This window comes from Scophthalmus maximus, chromosome 19 (assembly GCF_022379125.1).
Source record: "Scophthalmus maximus strain ysfricsl-2021 chromosome 19, ASM2237912v1, whole genome shotgun sequence".
NCBI classification, from domain to species: domain Eukaryota; kingdom Metazoa; phylum Chordata; class Actinopteri; order Pleuronectiformes; family Scophthalmidae; genus Scophthalmus; species Scophthalmus maximus.
The window spans coordinates 16,853,013-16,873,692 of NC_061533.1; the positions used below are offsets into that span (position 1 = coordinate 16,853,013).

The 20,680-nt window shown below is 43.2% G+C and overlaps 1 protein-coding gene across 2 annotated transcripts in view; it reads right to left on the reverse strand.

Moving 5' to 3' along the window:
- Nucleotides 1–719: 719 nt before the first annotated feature.
- bmp1a (bone morphogenetic protein 1a) overlaps nucleotides 720–20,680 on the reverse strand; it is a 30,393-nt gene continuing 10,432 nt past the window's right edge. The window contains exons 3-20 of one of the 2 annotated variants that reach the window (XM_035640510.2): nucleotides 19,698–19,823; nucleotides 18,997–19,114; nucleotides 17,397–17,575; nucleotides 16,873–16,978; nucleotides 11,443–11,567; nucleotides 9,691–9,806; nucleotides 9,415–9,517; nucleotides 8,735–8,851; nucleotides 8,016–8,161; nucleotides 7,706–7,901; nucleotides 7,367–7,492; nucleotides 5,891–6,084; nucleotides 5,576–5,756; nucleotides 5,138–5,263; nucleotides 4,818–4,945; nucleotides 4,121–4,334; nucleotides 3,582–3,832; nucleotides 720–2,206 (exon numbers count right to left, since the gene is read on the reverse strand). In XM_035640510.2, coding sequence (XP_035496403.2) covers nucleotides 2,072–2,206; nucleotides 3,582–3,832; nucleotides 4,121–4,334; nucleotides 4,818–4,945; nucleotides 5,138–5,263; nucleotides 5,576–5,756; nucleotides 5,891–6,084; nucleotides 7,367–7,492; nucleotides 7,706–7,901; nucleotides 8,016–8,161; nucleotides 8,735–8,851; nucleotides 9,415–9,517; nucleotides 9,691–9,806; nucleotides 11,443–11,567; nucleotides 16,873–16,978; nucleotides 17,397–17,575; nucleotides 18,997–19,114; nucleotides 19,698–19,823 — 2,687 coding nt within the window. In that variant the 3' untranslated portion in view covers nucleotides 720–2,071. The remainder of the gene's footprint in view (nucleotides 2,207–3,581; nucleotides 3,833–4,120; nucleotides 4,335–4,817; nucleotides 4,946–5,137; nucleotides 5,264–5,575; nucleotides 5,757–5,890; nucleotides 6,085–7,366; nucleotides 7,493–7,705; nucleotides 7,902–8,015; nucleotides 8,162–8,734; nucleotides 8,852–9,414; nucleotides 9,518–9,690; nucleotides 9,807–11,442; nucleotides 11,568–16,872; nucleotides 16,979–17,396; nucleotides 17,576–18,996; nucleotides 19,115–19,697; nucleotides 19,824–20,680) is intronic. The other variant, XM_035640511.2, reaches the window with a different exon arrangement.

Here is a 20,680-nt window from a genome sequence, read left to right on the forward strand (position 1 = left end):
GGCTCCAATGTTTTACTCTTGACTAAGATGAGGACGACACGTCAGTGTTGTAAAGGTACATCAGATTAGACTAATTCAAAATATGCTGAATAACCTAAGTGATAGCCCTTTACTTAGTGGCTGCACCTTTCACAAATCTTTATCCTTTATTCATGACAAACCGTTTCTCACCCAGACTGCAGCCCCTGTACACCTGCACGTATTTGATAGTACTTTTGGTCGGGGTAAGCAGAACGACGATCCCAATTTCAGTCATCATGCCGCGCCTGCAGTTTTCGGCGTAGCAGTACCGCTCTGCTCCACGTGTTTTTATGAGGAAGCACAACAGAATAGTAATGGAATAAATACTGAGGGTGAGCAGGGTCATACGTAAGGGAATGAATAGTTGGCAAGGAAACATGGTCCTACTGTGGTCTGAAGTGACAAGCTCCGTCTATAAATCGAGGCTTATATAGTTGTCCCTTGTGTTTGCTGGCTGTCAGAAAACTCCTGAACCTTTTCAAACACTCACCACTGGGTCATTCAAGCCTAGTCTCAAGTCCTGAATTGCCCTCAACCAGCAGCCAATGCAATTCGACGCATGGTTCAACTTAAATGGCATCAAAATAAAACTGTAATCAGTTGATATTGTGAACAAAGGTCAGACATCACACGTGTGTCAGATTACTGCAATGTCACAACATATATGTGTTGAATGAGAAAGAAATGGAGAAAAGGAATGAGTGAGCAACATAGTATATTCAACATAGACCAATGGCTACACATGAGAAGGCAATTATAGGGCTAATGTTCAACAGCACCTTTCCACCTTTACATCATACATGTAATTACTTTAACAATAAATACCCAGGCTCATTTGGTTCTTGAGAAATACTTCATTGTACCAAGAAAAGGCATTTTCTCTGGAGAGAAATTATTTTACATCAGAACTGTAAATCAACACAGAAACATTAAGTCATATCTTTATTACCCCATGTTACAGGGCACACACAATGTTCAAGTATGCCCGAGGAACTAAATGGAGCAATTAAAAAAACAACAAAAAACAATTAAGAATAAGAGAGATAAAATGCATTTAAAAATAAGTGAACTGGCATTGCATTTCACAAAAAAAATAATCATAAGCTCATGATTTTGGAACAATTCTCTGTAAAGTGCTACCTGGTTCGAGCTGAGAAAAGCACATGTTCCCTTTGAAAGATTATACACATTACTTTATACATGGAGGTTCAGTAATAGCCAGTCATCAGGCAAGCAATTACCAACCAGAAGACATGGACCACATTTCATTTATTAGTCCTTTAATAAGATAACTGCTTCCTTAATTTCCTTGTTAATGGTAACAGCGAGAATCTTGCCACTGGTTGCCAGGACAATGCCAATTACAAATGCTGGTGTTGTCACTGTAGTGTAATTTTCCGTCGCTCCATGTAATTGCATGCAATTGACTGACATACAGTATCAAAATCTCAAGTCAAGTCCTTCTAATCCTCTTACAGATCGGAATCCTTGAACCAAAGGGATGAGAGTTTGAGGAGAGAAGAACAACTTCTGAGGAGTGCAGGAGACCTTTCCTATACTCCCCCTCCTCTCCCTCCCCTCCCCCCCTGGATGTGGTGGACTGGCCCGACAAAAGCAGAGATCTGTCCAGCTGATGCCTGCCCTCCTGCAGGTCCTGAGAATCCACTGTTTTCCTTTGTGCCTCTCATTAGGAGGCATGTTTTTATGTTTTGTTTTAAAAAGAGAAACAAATGAAAAAAATTATATGGAGGGGACTGGGTCAGTAAATTTTCCCCTACTGTCCGCCTAAAGTGGACGTTCACCCTCCCACCCCAATCCTAACCATAAAAAGGTAAAAACAAGGTGTACTGCAGAATGGCTTTACTCCTCACAGTCTGTGGGGGGAGCTAGAGCCCCTAGGAGCTGAGGTGCGGTTGGTGGTGTTGCGGCTGTTCTGTCGTGTCTGATTCATCTTGGTGGCCGAAGGTTTCCGAGCGTCAGGCTGGCGCCTCCCCTGGGGGCCCCTCCGTTTGCCCCTTTGCCCTGCGCGACCCCTTCCGGCCCCCGCTGGTCACTTGCGTGAGTGCAGTGTGTCCTGGAACTTGGTGCTGGTATAGCGCACATGAAATCCTTTTTTGTTGATAGTATCGTCAGAGCGGAACTTGATCACAATGGAGTCACCGGCCGAGTAGATCTCCTCTGGAGGCTGTCAGGAAGGACACAGCAACAGATTAATTTGTGGCCGTCCCTTTCTGGTCCTTTGACTGCACTTCAATTTAAACAAAAGACTTCTCACATGCCGAAGCCGGAGACAGATCAGTGACCATGACGAATGGCTTAAAACTACAGAGGACGGCTAGTTCTGTAACAGCCAGGGGCCACATAAGGCTCCCGGACCTGGACTGGCCCTTTTCAGATTCATCATGATTCGGGCTTTGACTGCCATTGATGTGAGGATGAAATATTCTCTAGTGATTGGTGCCAGGTGCACCGCCGCAGAGAGCTCATTTCTTCACTGAACAAAACCATATACTGCCAATCCTTCTACTGTCTTGTGTATAAAGTCAGCTAAAACGATTCCAATGAAGCGAATGAGAAGTTAACAGTTCAGGAAGAAAAAAAAAAGGCAGCATTGGCCTGGCTGTTTGAGAAACGTGGTGTCACATGAATGTTAATTCGGAACGTCATACTGAAAAATAATTAGTTGGTTGAGGTGCTCTGGCAGCCGCCCTACGGCTACGACAAAAGACAAGCACTGCAATGTCAAAGCACCTACAGCTTCTGCAATCAACTGTAAATACACCAGACTGTTGATTAAAACTGCCATTCATAGCATGAATTATATATCTACAATGGCCCATAAGTCTTAGCTATTAGGAAAGGAATTTAAAACACAAGTCGGAAGCAGACTGCAAATGTTATTGTAGACCCGGCAATAAGTAGCCTACTCTTTAACTGAGAAAAGCCCTTGGGCTAAAAGTAAGCTCCCCTACACCCTAATGAGTTTTCATTCTACTTTAGTCGAAATTGTGTCAGTTTATTTCGACCAGTTTTATAAAAGGAAACTTGATTGAGGAGTTGCTCCCCGGGGTCCTCAGGGTGTTATGTCCCCTCCAGCGACTGATTCACAGGCACAGGCGTGAATAAAAGGCGAGAGCTTATTACTGAACTGTGTAAATGAAATCAAGCTGTTCTCTGACCTGGGGAAACTTTTGTTGCTACTCGCTGCTGCCCACATTGTTCCTGATTGCGGCTGCAGCCTCAGCATTGGCTGATAAATTTTGAATTTACAAACCCATGCCAGAGATTCTAAAAGACTATCAGCGCCGAGGGAGTGGCGGCTTGTGTCGACCTACAGCTGCCACCACAGCAACGCTCCCCCGGCTCGTCATCTTTAACAAAGTGACTAAAATTGGAGTATGGACTGGAATCAAAAGCCCCGGGGCAGTTCAAAGTCACCCCATTACAACCCACTGGTGCAGGTTGCTAAACTGCACCACTCATTCCAAAACTATTGTCTCAACATGCCTGCTTGTTATACTGTAATACAGTCAAAGAAAAGGAATGCACAGAATTCTTACCCCTGAGCCACAATAACGCCCCAGCCGTGGAGACTTGGTGTCATCACCATCAAAGAGCTCCATGTAGTCATAGCCACAGTCCGCCTCCTCCTCGATTTCAAAGGTCTGGAAGATGAGCTCCACGCCGTAGCCTTTCTCCGCCGAGATAACCCACTCACAGTCAGAGGCTCCGGGGTAGTTGTTGTCCCCAAACTGGGCATGAGAGAACAGGTCCTTGGTTTTGACCTCAGCCTTAAGATGACCTCCACACTCTGTGGAAAGAAAGTTTGAGCGGAGTTGTGGGTACTTTGTTGATAGTTAGTACTTGCTGTACCGTGACTCATTTGTGGTTTTACAGTCATCCAGATACAAAGGATTCTTCAAGTCATAATCACTCTCCGACAGGGAGGGGATTTTTGACAAAAGCTAATTATTAACAAGTATTAAATCCCAGAAAAATATTCAATATTCAACATTTATCTGAAATGAACTTGATTCCCCAAAAGACAAGAGGGTTTAGCCACAATTGTATTTACCATTACAACAGCATCTATTCTTACCTGCAGTGTGCGAAGCCTCAAAGCCTTTCTTCTGCACAGAATTATCAGAGAAAAAGCGAATGAACAGCTTGTTGAAACTAGACATGATGGGCTGGGGCTTCTTTGTGCCACAGAAGCGACCCAGACTTGGCGCTTTTCCGTCACGCCCATCGTAAATCTCAATGTGGTCGTAAGTACACTCCAGGTGGGCCTCCACGTCAATCTCATTGAAGGCCTGGAAACAAAAGGAAGGATACAAAATGGGGAAAGAGTAATGAAATCTATTTTCTTTATCATTAAGCAAAACTGTATGAACTCAAATGTTTTAAGCTTGTTTGTAATATGTCCTATTATTTTCTTCAGTCATCTGCATCGATAAAGAAAACAACTGAAATTCTCTCAGCACAATAACCTAAACTATGGTTTAGCAGGAAATATCCGTCTAAATTATATCTCACGAATTTCTTTTACATTGTTATTTAGAAACACAGGCGTGCCATGTTTTAATATTTTAAGCCGGCGACTGATTTTTCCTACTGCATGTCAGTGGTACAGTAAACAAAGATGCAGATGATAACAGAAGCGGGAGCCACACATTGTTGGGAGAGCAACGACGGTGACTGACATCAGCACCGTAAACACAGATGGATCAGTTACACAAATGAATTCATGACTGACAAGTGAAATCGCACAGAGAGCAGGAGGAAGTGGCACGTACAATTTTGATGCGGTGGCCTGGAGTGGTAGTGAGAGCCCAGGTGCATGCCTTCTTGCTGGGGTATTTATCCGGCCAATTTGGGCTGGTGAGGATACCACTCACACTGTTCACAGTGTGATCACAGCCAGCTGCAGAAATACATCACAGAATTCAACACAGAAAATGAACAGGCCAATGCTTGCACTGCACTCCACCTGTTTTTTTAACACAAAACAGCAGGCGCGCACTGACCCTGATCGATGCTGTGATGTGATCCGATCACAAAAGAAAAGGAACAGTGGAGAACAGGGATCAGAAGTTCCCATATTGAGGTGAAATACCTTCTTTACAGTCATGTTTGTTCTCGTGGAGCACAAAGCCACTCCTGCACTGACAGCTGTAGCTCCCGAAGGTGTTGACACACTCGTGTTGACAGCCGCCGTTCTCCTTGGAGCACTCGTCTTTGTCTGAGGAAGCACAGAGGACACAACCTTGGTGACCGTTTCCCTTCGATGGCCTTCAAAGTGACTGGATGGAAGTGGTAAATGGACCGCATTCATATCTCACTTTTACTAGTCTTAACAAGCACTGAAAGTGCCATACACACCCACAGAAACACACTAATGCTGCAGCCAACAGGAGCAATTTAGGGATGAGTATCTCGCCCAAAGACAATTCATCACCATCCACCATGCTTCTGATTAGTGGACGAGCCACTCTACCTCCTGAGCCATAGCCTGAAAGTGTGATAATTGGATTCAGCACTGCCAAGGACTCACCTGAGAAGAACTGTGCTTTAAAGCCCTTTTTGGACACTGTATTGTCTGATTTGAACTCAATTCGCATGTTGTTGTACTGAGACGTAATAGCTTCTGGTTTCTCTGCCCCACAGAACTTCCCATGTAGCCTTGAATCTGCAGAGAGCCCGCTGCGCACCTCCACGTAGTCGTACTTGCAAACCTGAGCAGAGAGACAGAGCATGTGAAGAGGCTGCGACACTTCAATTTGATTTTAAATATGAAACATGAAGGAGAAGAAGGTAGTAGAAGAACTGTAGTATAATGACAGAGAGGGATAACACAGAACAAACCCACCCCGTGCCGATTCAAAATAACCCCAGTGCTCACGTCATTGCCCTCAGTCTCAAAGACGTCAAAGAGCAGAGTGATGCGGTACTGCGTGGGGGCAACCAGCTGCCAGATGCAGTTCTTGTTTGGAGGGTACTCTCTGGGCCAGCCCGGACTGGTGATTGACCCATTCAGCTTGGTGATGAAGCCTCCACATGCAGCTGTGCAGAAAACAGGACACGGGAAGAGACAAGGAAAAATAGTTAGCTTGATACAGATGCAGATGTGCAGACAGAAATGTTATGTTGCAAACCATGCATCTCAAATGAGAGCTCTCTGAAATGCTCTACTGTGTCCTGAATAAACCTGAACATTGCTTGACCTGCATGAGAGGACTTTGTATCAGTATTTTCGCAGGCAAACATTTGTGTTTTTGTGCCATTCGCACTATTATTTGCACGTTCTTCCTTCCACTTAATTTCTCCGACAAACCTCATTTGAACAAACACACGCAGACAAAGACACACACACACACACACACACACACACACACACACACACACACACACACACACACACACACACACACACACACACACACACACACACACACACACACACACACACACACACACACACACACACACACACACACACACACACACACACACACGTAGCTATTACAGATGTAAGGCACCCGTTTGTTAGCCATATTATGTGTTCACTGTAAAGTAAATGCAGCTAAATTACTACTGTAAAATGTGCTATGTGTATGTTTTACTTTCTAGACAGTAAATGTCTCATATAAGAATAGGTACAAGAGTAGAGCTGATCGCAGTGTTGATAGTGTCATACTGTTAATTTACCTATGGATTGTTTATGTGAGAGTATATACCATTACATTTGTTCTATTCAATTCGATTCAATTTTATTTGCATAGCGCCATATCACAACATACATTGTCTCAAGGCACTTTACATAGTGAGGTCAATATTACAGTGAAAACCCAACAAATCCCACAATGAGCAAAGCACTTGGTGACGGTGGAGAGAAAAAACTCCCTTTTAACAGGAAGAAATCTCTGACCGAACCGGACATTGCAACTACATTGCAATCAACCGATCTTTTCAAATTTTATCTGAGTTTGCGTTATTTCAATTTAATCTGCTTGTTACCGCCGTATATCTTCTACAAAAATCTACTGCATACAGTGATGGCTGATTTCCACTAGGGACGGACAGTGCTCAACCAGATATTGTACAGCTTGTACATTCATAGTTGGATCTTTAAAACAAAAACAACAACATGTAATTTGAGATTAAAGTAAGTTGTGACACAAATCTTTAAAATACAGCCCAGCCAGCACAAGCATCACTGTTGGTATCTTTTCTGGCTTTTCACAAATGACTGTTCTTATTGTGTTTGGGTGGCTAACTGTGTTAAGTCCTTTAGCATGTAAATGACATGGCGAGCAGGGCTGGTTACTTTTCTCCCTGTACTTACCCTCACAGCTGCGTTTGTCAGCAGCCAGCTCATAGCCCGGGTCACAGGCACACTTGTAGCTGCCTAGTGTGTTGACACAGCGTTGCTCACAGCGACCATTGTCCGGTTTGGAGCACTCATCCATCTCTGAAAACACAAAGATATGTTGGGACCCATTTAGCTGGCCCCCTGGCCCAAGGGCGTACAAGCAAAACCCTCAAAAACAACAGCAGAGGCAAGGTTGAGAAGAACCTAAAGGTGCAAATGCAACAAAATGTCTGAAATACACAAAAGGTATTGACAGACAGAGATATTGCTGGAACATTCTCTCCTAGGAGTTTACAACCTTTAACCTCTGACCTTTGAAGAAGTTGGCAGCAAAGCCGGCCTTGTTGACGGAGCCATCTGAAACGAATTTCATCCACAGGTGGTTGGAGCTGGTTTTGATGTCATCTGGCTTGTCGTAGCCACAGAAGCGGCCCAGCAGAGGGCTGTTTTCAGAGTTCCCGTCCCGCACCTCCAGGTAGTCATAGGCACAACTGTCATGTCTCTCAATCTGAGAAAGTGTAGAGAGTTTGGGTTTGAGTTAGGACAAATTAGTCATAAAAGTTACATTAAATAAACATTATTTGAAACCCGACCGTCAAATAACAAAGGACTTGTGTCTTACTTCGAAAGACTGGAAGGTAAGGCCTACGTGGTAGCCCTGAGCTACAGAAATCTTCCACACACACGCTTTGTTTGGCCTGTAGTCGTCAGGGTAGTTGGGGGACTGGATCTGGCCATTGTCCTTCTTCACCTCCCCACCGCAGATGGCTGCATGTGACAGTAAAAACAATAAAGAACAATAATAAGCTCCCTCGATAGCAATATCATCAGCACGTGATTCTGTAAGAAAAAAGTACTTTGTGCTCACTATTTCTGGTTTATGCAATGTGGATTAGCTGAAATGCCTCCAAGACCAGCTCCCTCCCTCCCTCCCTCCCTCCCTCCCACACACACACACACACACACACACACACACACACACACACACACACACACACACACACACACACACACACACACACACACACACACACACACACACACACACACACACACACACACACACACACACACACACACACACACACACACACACACACACACACACACACACACCATCCCTTACCACAGTCTGGAAACAATGGAGCCGAATGTGAGGGTCAGCCAAAATCTGATTAATGCAGTGTAAAGTGCCTGACACATCAGCAGTTATGGGGCCAAAAACTGTGGATATTAATGCAGTTTCTAAGCACTTTGTTGGATGTTTGACTGACCATGCGCTCAGTCAGCTGAGCGACGTGCTGGACTGGGGAGCAGGGAGTTCGTGGAACGGGTGCTTACCCTCATAAACGGCGGAGAAACCTTTTCCCACCCAGTTACTGCTGCTGCGGAACTCAATCCACAGCCGGCTGTCGGTGGAGATGATTGGCTCGGGCAACTTATCGCCACAGAAGCGACCTGGGTCACAGGTGAAGACGCAACACATATAAATTAAGAAGGAGAGGGTGGATGAAGGTAATTTTGTTGTTATATATAATTCAAAAAAATTAATTGTTGGGAAACAATTAATGAAATGCAAAATTATTGAAGGAAAGATATGATACAGCTACATAAGCTGTATCGTATCTTTCCTTCAACAATTATTTTTTTACAAACTAAACTAAACACACTGTGAGGATAAAAGAGGGAATGAGAGATAGTATTAAAACCAAGTAAAATAGATAAGAACTAAACTTAGAATTACAATCTTTAACTTAGCATGTTTAATGTTTGTTAATTTCATATACTGTATGCCTTTATGCTACATATTCTATAATTATGTACACATTCTATGAACTCAAATAACAAAATCAACAATTAAAAAAATATGATTGTAAAATTATTTTATTTTTCACTATTGGTTGGACAAAACAAAATGTCTTCGGGGAATAAATTGAGAGAAAAAAAACATCAAACTAATCAATAATGAAATGAATAATAAGCTGTGGCCCTTGGATAAATATTCTCCGGTTAAAACTGACCTTTGAGTGGTGCCTTCCTCCAGTATCCATCTCGGATCTCCACGTGGTCGTACCAGCACAAGTGACTCCTGTACAGATCCATGGAGGTGAAGTTCAGGATGATCTTAAAAACCAAAAGAGAGTGATTATTGAATGAGTGTGGGCCAAAGGTCACACTGCCACTGCTCAGATAAAAACAAAGACACAGAGTCATCAGAGTTAAATCTTTATACGAAGTCTGGGGTTCTTGTTTTGAGGTGTCTCAGAACTGATCTGGAACGTTCCATATGCTCATACCTTTTCCCCAGGCGTGACTGATATTCTCCAGATGCAGTGCATGTAGGCCGAGTATCCATTGGGAAAGCCGGGAGAGGAGAAGTTCCCGCTGCTGTCCTGCAGACTGTCGCCACATCCTGTGCACAGAAACAAACACACAGACACGCATGTAAGGCCTCAGCTGTGAGCACGATGTGCTGCCAATTAGTCTCTGCCTGAAAACAGCTAAGCCGCTAAATTCAAAATATATAAACATCAGCTCTAATGTAAATCCCCTGAAAACTCTTTGCAGAGACATATGCTTGATGGTGGAATTGTAAAACTCAATGTGAAGTAGAGGGCAGCACTTTTATGTTCAAAGGGACATCTGCTGATAATATTCGTCCACAACCCCGCACCTCGCCCCTCCCCTCCAACTCCAGATGATGATCACACAGTGAATAGAGAGTGTGAGACACTTTCTCTGAGCATCCTCTGAAAATAAACCTGGCCCACTATAAATAAACCAGCCCTCTGGAGGATGTGATGCATTATGTACGTGTTGCCAGTGAAAAACCACCCTTCGTTTGACTGATAAAACTAAGTGTGCAAGTGTGCAAGGACTGATTCCAAACACAATACACAGGGGGGAGGCCGCTGCCAAGTGGGGGGAAGATGTATTTAATTGAGAGCAAGAGGAAATGACAAAGGTCCATCTCGGGAACTGTGTATGCATTCATTATTGCCTCTGTGTTATCTTTACCTTGGGCTGCATTTTGTAGGAGTAAGGAAAACATCTCCCCCAACTGTTTGCATTTATTGCTTCCCTCGAGGATTGTGTGTAAGCAATAAAACGAGGAGCCCTGAGCTATGAGTTGTGTGTAATAATACTTGGCAGAGGTCTGCTAGAACTAAACCCTTAACAAGCACTCATACTGGGGCTGACAAACGCTCCCAGGAACGCTACAAGAATGGGAGATTCATTCAGGCTCTTTAAGAATGATTTTTTCCAGGAATACGTGGATAGACTGACTACCTCATCCCCCACCATGTGCGCCACATCATCCAGTCTTCCTCACGAGACAGACATTGAAGAACGGCACAGAAGACTTTCACAGACACATATAGATCCATTTAAGGTTAAAACTTCCAGTTCTCTAAAACCGCACAGGCTGGTCCATCTCTCGCGACCCATCACTATGTTTATTCTTTGAGCTTTAATGTGAGGCTGACAGCTCAGCGTTACTGGCCTGACCTACAATTAAATGACATCAAATCTATTCAGCAGAAGGCTGCTCTCAATGTACATCTGTTAATGCTATAAACTCTGTTTAGTTCAGAAGCATTAAAACCTCCCTCTCTTCTCTGGAAGCATAAACAAAGTTCGGAAAAGTGCCAGGATTACATAACTGTCCTTAGTGCATAGCTGCACAGTTTGCATTGTAGATGCTGAGTTGTGCTGACATGAGCGTTGATTCCCAACAATCTTTTTTAGCCAGTCTTTTTAAGACCAGCTGTTCTTTTGGGTCTATCTGGGAAAGAGTGATGACAAACTTCCTCTGCCTGGCGAGTATTTACACTCCTCCCAGCTTCAGAGTCTTGGACGCTGTAGCCAAGGAACCACACCACAACACATCAACCGGAGATGCTTGGCTATTTCTACACAGTGTGCGCTGCATCTGGGGAAGGCAGGAGCTACAGACCTCTCTCTCTCTCTCAGGGCTACATTGTGCACACATGCAAAAAATAGACAGGAAAAACCCATAGCAGACAGGATCTGTCATTAGGTCTTACTGGAGCATTTGTAGAGTTTGCGTGCCTGTGCGATATCCCCTTTGCTCAGTCTGGTTCTCTGGCCAATGGGTGGCCGCACTCCATTCACATCGTAGCGTGGCAGGATGGTGTCCAGGAAGATTCCCCTGTAGATGAGAGAAAGAGACTGAAACTCAACCCCACAAAACCTGTTGGCTCAAGGATTAAGGTGACTTACCATTGATTACTGCAGTTCAATCACTGTCAACATTATTATAACGTGTTTTTAAAAGGACTGTGATTTGCAAGCACAGCTATGAAAACGAGCACTGCAAGTTTTGACTAAGCCGAACAAAATGAGGTTGTTTTGTAGAAAAATACTGCAAATCCATCTGCCAGAGGAGAGGGGCACGAAAAGATCATATTCATCATGCTCATGTTTTGGATTAGCATTTAAACAAAGATGTAAACTCAGCAATTCAGAACTGTGACATACGCCTGTGTCAAATACACAGAGGCTTGTTAAAACCACATCTTATAAATTCAGTCAATATTTAATATAAATGAATGAAGTAATGCAAAGAGATAAAGAGACTGATTGTATAGACCTAGCACCAGATAAATGGTTCAGCATCGGGGCTTCTACCTGCGGTCGACCTCCGCATCAGCACATACACCCATGTAGACACAAGAGCACTATCATTAAAGATATAAACCCAGCTGCATCTATAGTAATAAACATTAAATCATAAAGACTTCTTCCCTCACAAACATCTCACCTCTTCACACATTTATCAATTTCTAATTAAAACCGTGATGTTATTTTGTTTTTTCTGTTTTCTTACTGTATAACTGGTGCCTCTTTTGCCATTTCCTCCACACAACATCTACCAATGGAAAAAAGGGTGTGTGTATGTGAAGGTTTGAGATGTCATGACTTCATATTTATCTTGTCGAAAAGGTAATAAATGTTTACTCCTTGATTCAATGGCATCTTATCTGGCTAAAATGCAACAGATGGACAGTGGCAGTAGCTTATCACATCACGTTTGGGGTCACAAGGTCTGTTTCTCCAGTTAACTGCTGCCTTCATACTACCACACACGTCTGCTCCACAGATGGACCCAAGCTAAGAGCCTAAGACCTTCAACAGCGTTGCAGAGAGGCAAAGCAAATTTCATAAACTGTGAAGGTGGCAATGTAAACAAAAGCAACATTTCTTGTTGTGAGACCAAGTGAAGACTGTTAAAAAACAATCAGGTAAAGCATCTACATAGCTTTAAGAAAAATAGCAGAACAGAAGAGTGAGTCCAGAGAGACTCTTTTCACACTGCTGCCTCTCTTGACACTTTGCTAGTTTATCATCTCCATTTCCCTCCAAGTATTGGCGAGCAACGGCCTGGCTCCCTGGTCGTTCCCATGGTGACCTGCCTATCAACGCCAGGCATGTGCAAACATAGCAGCCTGAGCTAACAGTTTAGACTGTCTGTCTGTCTGTCTGTGAGTTTCCAGGAGCCTGTATGCTGTCTGTCCAGTGAAAAACGCCACTCCAGTCGGTGTCACACCGGACAAAGGGCACACTGGCAGGTCTCTATTTGAGTTGGCACCGCTCCATGCACCAGTCCTGAAAAATATCTCTGGAGCAAAAGGGGGGGGGTGTTGGTCGGATAACACACCCCAGACAAAAAGCACGGGGATCAGCCCTGCTTCTCCCCAGGAGACACAGCAAAACATCAAGACAAGCCATGAAATCTTCTGAACAACACCCGCGCCAAAGGCCCTGGCTTCCCACGGTGATTTACTGTAAAACATCGAGCAAACACACAGGCTCATAATGGGGTAACTAAGAAAGACAGTGGCACAGGTAAATCAGCCAATCAGCGCTCAAGAAAAAGTGCTTGGACTGACTTGTGAAAAGCTAACAGGAGCCCCTTGTCTGCTAATACAACTCTGTGAAACATTCCCCAGCGGTGGCAGCCAGTCCTCCCGCATGTCTAAACAGTCTTATTGATGAACACAGTTCCACGAATTAGGGGAGCAACAGAGTCGGACCTGGAGCGAAAACATAACAGGGAGGATTACCCAGCATAAACATACTTCAGGGCTAGCCGCTGCTCCATTGTGCAGCAAGCTGCTCTGCAGACCACAAATTTACAAGTCCAAATCTTTACTCTAACAGGGCATCCTGACTTCAAGAGCTGAGTTAAAAAACAACAAAACAAAACATGGTCGGTTTATCGGTTGCACTGGATTTTATTCGTATATGATGTGAAAAGACGGATTGTTGTTATGAAATATAATAATTAATGTTCTAGTTCATACCAGATGTTGCTCCCTCATTTTCCTGTTTCCCTGAACAGTATAAAAGACTAAAACCAAACAAAACCAAATTCTACAAATAAATGTGCTTTTCTATTTCTATTTCTTAATTTCTATTATGTAATTTCTATGTGCATGCCATTCTTGACCTAACGTATGGATACAGGCAGACAGGCATTTCTGTACATTGGCCTACACCCAGCCACAGGCAGCCTCTGTGTAGACAAAGATTCTCTCTCTGCTTCCCAGAATCTGTTTGCCGCATGGCAGTTGGTTTGCGAAGAGGCCCATACACTGAGAGCAACGCGGCACATGGGAGAGCTGGTGGTAGGGAATAAAAAACAAAATCTATATACAGCTGGCATAGAGGGCCAAGAAAGAACAAAAGAACAGCTGGTTCTCATATCAGACTGAGTTCGTAATGATCATGGATACACTTGTTATACATGCATGTGCCCAGAGATCATATTAGAGCCACTCTGGCTTACCGAGGACTTTCATAACCATTCCTGCTATAGGTAGCATATCTGGAGTGACTGTTCCTGCAGCTGTGCCGAGAGCTTCCCCTATTGTTTATCTACGCAATAGAGGCGAGGGTCAAAATGCATTTTCAAACACGAAACTGAGGTCATATCCTGCACATGCAGTAGGCGGTAACCATAACATTTACAAAACTTCTTGTAAAGTTTGGATGTCACCGCTTATGAAATGATTCAACATACGCGAACAGGTCGTCAAGAACCCTCTTCACAAAAGCATCACTACACTGCAATTGAGGTGATGACTAAGATGGTGAATCTGAGTCAACTTTCCCCATGCAATCTAATTTGGCTTTGCACTTACCCAGCTGCTAATTAACACTTCAAATTAACCGCATCCTAAGATGACTAGAGTAAGAGCCCGAGACTCGCCAGTGTTTGTCACAGGCTTTTTTTCTAGGAAGCTTGTTCCTCTGAAGCCGCAATGAACGACAGCTCGACATCTGACTGAGCTTCCTGTAGCATCGAACGGGGAGAAAAGAATGGGGTCAGCTGGCGACAAACTTAATGTCAGTTTCACCATGGCACATAGGCACTTCTGCTTTTACTAACATGTGTTTATCTATGCTAAATATTTCCAGTATTCAACAAATTTAATCAAATTTGGTTTCCGCTGAGCCTCAGGCGTTTAGCCATTAATGCATATTAATCATTAGTGTGCTGTCCAAAATGTATGATACACACATCTAGAGTAATGTGAATCTGTTTAATACGGCTAGGCATTAGCTATTAGGCAAAACTTTTCCTTCATATGTAAGAGGAACATCAATTGAGACAATACATTTTCCACTCCTCGATAACCATATGTGGGTGATTATTAAGGGTTGACCTAAATTGTGCCTGGAGTACTGAAAACATTTAGTAGCCAGGCTTGTATAATAACACCTGAGCTCTGTGAAGGTGATAAAAAAGCTTCGCAGGGAACACCTTGGTAATAAATCTACCGAGTGCCTGCAGTCGTCCAGGGTAAATATCATGATACTAGTCATCAAAGCTTCTTCAAAGAGCCATAAGGAGCATAACGAGGTGGTTCATGGTATGAAAGCACAATGTTTACAAGAGGCTTCACAGAGCCTTGAAAGTGGCGCACAGAAATGTTGTTGTGATGAAGCAGGGCCACTGCTGCAGGTCGAGCAGCTCCAGGACCGATGCTGCTTTACTGGGGCTGCTGCTGCAGCAAAAGCAGCAGGGATCGAGGAGGACAGCCTTAATTCAAACAGGCTGTGGGAAGGAGCTGGCATATTCCAGAAAACACTTTCACTATGGCTACAAAGACTTGGCATTCATTTTAAAGAAAAATAGATATAAAAAATTTGATTCATTACATGTCCATAATTAAAAACATTTTTTTGTTTAAACCTGCTCACAGCAAAAGCAACAATGAGCATGAAAAGGGTAACGTTTAAAGAATAATAATTTGGATGTCACTACAGATAAAACCTATAGTATCAAGCAACAACTGAGCTGGACATGAAATAGACATATTTTCTTTGATCCACTCCAAAATGAAGAAGACAAATTTAATTTTACTGTCAGATTTCTTCCGATAAGTCTCTTCATGTACCAAGTGGATCATCTTGGACCCTCTGAGTTTCCAATACAATTATAAGCAATTCTATCTTAAAGGTGACATATTATGCAAAAATCACATTTTCAGTGTATGTGCACATAAATGTGGGTATCTGTGGAGCCTGCCAGCCCACAAACTGTGACAAAAGTAATTTTTTTGTGTGCTGGCTAAACCATATAGCCCTGCTCTGAACAACTGGTTCAGATTTCTCTCCCATTCTGATGTCACAGTTGGACTCTTTTGGAGTAACCCCACCTGCAGTCTGAGAATCTCCACTTTTCTGGTGAAGTGGCGTAACATTTCCTAAACATTTTGAAATTGGATTACCAATCACAACAGACTGAGCCAGCTGGCCAATCAGAGCAGACTGGGGTTTATCGGGAGGAGGGGCTAAGAGAAATCCAGACCTTTTAGACAGAGGGTGAAAAGAGGAGCTGCAGCAATGGGCAGTATGAGAGAGCTGATGCCTTTTCTGAACATTAGAGCATGTAAACCTTTCCAAGTGTTAACCCAAATTAGAAGTATGAACTTAACCCTAACCCTTTAAATATAACATAACTCATATTAGTCTTCCTCTAGTCTCCCTGAAGCCCTACGCCCGATTGATTGCTTGAAGAAAGAAAAGAATGAAAGTTAAACAAGAGGAGGACAGCAAAAGACACACCAAATCTCTTTGCACATAAACTCAAACAGTGAGAAAATAATTTAGATCCAAGAAAGACATTCAAGTACAGTGAGGCTTTTCAAAACTCGATGTCCTCTGGCTACAAGTTAGCTTCTAGTGATTTATTATTGAGGGGGATGAAGAGTTTTATTCTTTCTTATTCCCAAGCTTTGGGAATCAAGCCACATTACTCAGCAGCAGCCCATATTCACAGACCTGGTGCATTACAGATCTATACAGTCATAAAACTCCATGAACGGAGATGGAAAACAGGATGATGGGTTAAAAGGTTACAGCAGAGTGAGGAAACAGCCTGGTCTTGATCTAAGGCCAGGTTTCATGTCTGGGGCTTATGGGGTAAACTTGAACTTGGCTCCTACCTGGAGAATGTATTCCTGGCATAGTGCATGATACTGTCAAAGTCATAGACCTCTCCCAAAGAGTCCACCTCCCCAGGTTCCATCTTTAAGAAGTTATACTCCTGGCCTGTGAAAGAAAAAAAGGGAAAGGCTGAAATATGAAGCCAAGTCATACTGTGAACCCTTATGTACAGTATGTGTGTCAAAGGTGAATAGAGTTGCACTCTGTCTGAAAAAATCATCAAACAACGGAAATACAGATACAAATGAACCACCCGTGTAAGTGCAAGACACAGCCACAGCCAAAATTTTTTTCTTTTTAGTTGGCCGGGAGGCTGGTTGTCACAAGATATTTATAGTGACAACCACTTTTTCATAGAAAGCTGCAGAAAGGTGAGGATGAGTGTATACCCCACGGGTGTTTTGTTTTTGTGTTTTTACTATCTTAGCCACACTCCGTGTGTAGACTTTTATTATTTTGTCTCCCGGCGTGTGTCTCTCTGACATTATTGCTGAGGGATGGTTGCGAGGTCCCGTGCTCCTACCTGGTTGAATGTTGTCCCTGATAATGCTGACGTGTTCGTCTCGATCGGGCCGCGTGTGCTCATGCCAGAAGCCAATCACGTGACCCAACTCGTGCACCACAATGCCAAACTTGTCACAGTTTTTCCCAATGGATATGGCTTGGGGGCCCCCTCCCCGGCGACCCACGTAGGAACAGCACCTATGAATAAGCAGCCAGATACAGAGAGATGCAGTGTTACCAAAGCCAAAATATAGTGACTAGACTTTATGTTTTCATGAATTTGAGGGAAAAAAAATCACTAACAAGCTAGTGGAAACTACAGAGAGGGGCCGAAAAGAGTCATGTTTCTAAGTTGAGATGAAGAGGGAATGTGTTTGTGGTTCTGTAATTTCGATTAGCTCCTACATATTCTAACATGCTCTATATGTACAGTATATAGTGAAGCGTTTGACGAGAATGACATTATGCCAACAACCTCTGGTCTGTTTGATAGGAGATTTGTTACAGCAGTGACATTCATTCATCCACTTGCCAATGCAAATGCTGCGAGTGACGGTGGAAGCTGGCTGACTGCAGCGCTCCATCTCAGCGTGACATGAAAGGTTCAGTGTGGGAGTCCGCAGGACGGGTACACACATCACGGCCCTGTGGGCCAGACAGCCACTCTCTAATTACTGCCGGCCCAGCAAGGCCCTCCTGAGACACGCCTTGAACTTTGCACAGGACAGATGGGGGCCTGCTGAATATGCAGCGGAGTCAAGCGTTCCCACTGCTAACCGCTGCCGCCTGCATGGATAATGTCATCTCTGTTGCTCCAGAGGCCGGTTACCAGGCTAAAAATGGCTATCAACAGTTGGTTGGAGAAAAAAAAAGTCCTTTCCTGGGCTGCATCCGCTTTCTGTTAAGAAGTTTGTCTTAAATGATACATATCAGCAGCAGAGGAACATTGTGTGTAATGACATAATGATTCCAGTTTGTGGTCTAAAGCTGTGTGAGGTTAAAACATGGGAACATTTTAGGCTTGTGCGTCACCTGGGAACCCTCTCAAAAAGGCCTCCGATCATCTCTGGCCCCTTTTTCTCAAAATCCTACTTTAACAGGTTGCGCTGGTTTTGTGTTCCAAATGGCAGCGAAATGGGTTTTAATCTAAAAATATTTCATCTTTGAATAAAAGAGCCATGCACGTTCCAGCAGGTTGTGAGTAGTCGCTTAGCAACTACAAGAGCCACAACCAGCACTTGCCCTATGTTTAAGGAGAATTGCTGAGTAGACACTAGGCCTAACTTTAGTGAGGTGTGGTAAACAGTATTATGGAGAGGCAGTAGAAAGTCTCTCCCTTGGGTGCAGCCCTGTGCAACATGTATGACACAAGCGCTTGGCCAGTGATGCAGTGTGATGATGAGGCACAGGAAGCATTCCTGGCCACTGAATCTCGACTGGTAGGGGGCTGGAATAACAGCTCACGCAGAGACTGTGAGAACAGAGTGGTTGAACAATGGAGAAAGGCTCCAGGAAACCTACTTAGGCGATAAATAATTAGCTGTAGATAGCGAAGGCTCAACAGAGGGTGACCATTGTTCGGTTCCTTCACGTGGGAGCTAAAAACCCCACTGACTCACCCACATGGTCGGTAGGTGAAGACAATGTAGCTCTCCTCCTGCGTCCTCTCAATAAAGGTTACACAGGTGTGCTTCTCCCAGTGTCGCATGGCTTGGCGGAATATAGCCCGCTGGCTGCCTGAATAGGATGACAGAGACGTTAGGATCGGTGGAGCTGACAAAAAACACACTTGGACACATTGATTCATTAAAAGACAAAAAAAGGAGAATAGAAAAGTAGACAGCTGACAACAGTTTGAAGAGGCAAGATGAACACAGGATGTGCCCGCTTTTAGTAATTATATCTACAAGGTTCCTTAACCTTTTATAAAACCTATATATGGTAATTCCCCTACTTATTTTGCTTTGAACAATCATTTTATTTAGGTGGCATGACTAGATAGCAGCAGAATATTTATTTATACATTGATTTATTTATTTTAAAGAATTAGGGATAGGTTACAATCAAAGATGATGCCTCTGCACTTAATTTCCTTTAAAAAAAAATCCCATTTAGACGATGGTAAATCACAGACATAAGTAAACATCCCCATGTTGCATTCTTGTAATTTCAACCAGATCAAAGGATTATGTTTTATAGTTTTCAGAATGTGTGGCCTTTCAATAAACTATATTTCAAACTTCTATCTATGTGTGCTGCATTACACCTCATATGCCACTTTTTTCCTGAGAAGGAGGATCAGTAAGTCATTGTTACTTACCACTGAAGTTACCACTGATGACATAGGGAATAACGCCTTCAGGCCAAACGCGCTCAGGTCTGGAGGTGGCCGCCCTCTTCCTGCGGTGTGAGCCTTGCCTGTTGTGGCTACTCGGATTGATTGATCCTGAGCATTGCAAATCAACATAACAAGATAACAGATAGATTGTTCAGTACATTTCTGGCTATGACAAGAGCAAATGTTTCTCCAACTTTGATAAATAAAGCACAAATTAGCGGAACCCCTGGGACAGATGCTTGGATGACAGATGAGGACATTCTTCTAATGATCATTTCTCATTCAAAAAATGACATTTACTTCCTCAAAGAGACGTCTGTTCCAAGAGCATTGTTCTTCTTGCTTTGCATGAATAGATTTCATTAAAGCTGAGTTCTTTCTTCTTTCAAATTAATTTCACTGCGAATGTCACTCAAATGCACATAAATGCAGAGTAACCATGGAGACTAAGCTCCCAACTAAAACCGGTGATTAGAAGAAGAAATATGTGTAACACATACAGCACAATAACTCTGCTGTACTTCATTATGCTGCAGAACAAGCAGGATTAAAACTGAAGAAAATTAAGAGACTACTGCATCTGGTATCAGCAATTTGAACAATTTACCTTAAAACCCTTTTACAGCAACTTCTGAACAGTCAAAGGACAGAATGAACCGTCCAATGAAAGAATTGCTCAAGCTAAAATGTCAAAACAAACATGTCATGTACATGTTAAGATTTTGATGAAATTATACAATACAGATGTTGTATAAAAAGACAATGTGCTGCCATACCTTTATATTGGTCCTTCTCTCTGTCTTTATTTGACCAAATTGTTTAGAATAGATATGGGCAAATCTGATGTGGATTAGAGTGCGGGGACAATGCAGGTTTTCTTCACAGATAAAACTGCCAACAACTGATGCTGTTTCTCATTTTTGGGCAAAGGTTTTTTTTGCAGAACCCCAATTGTACATTGATCC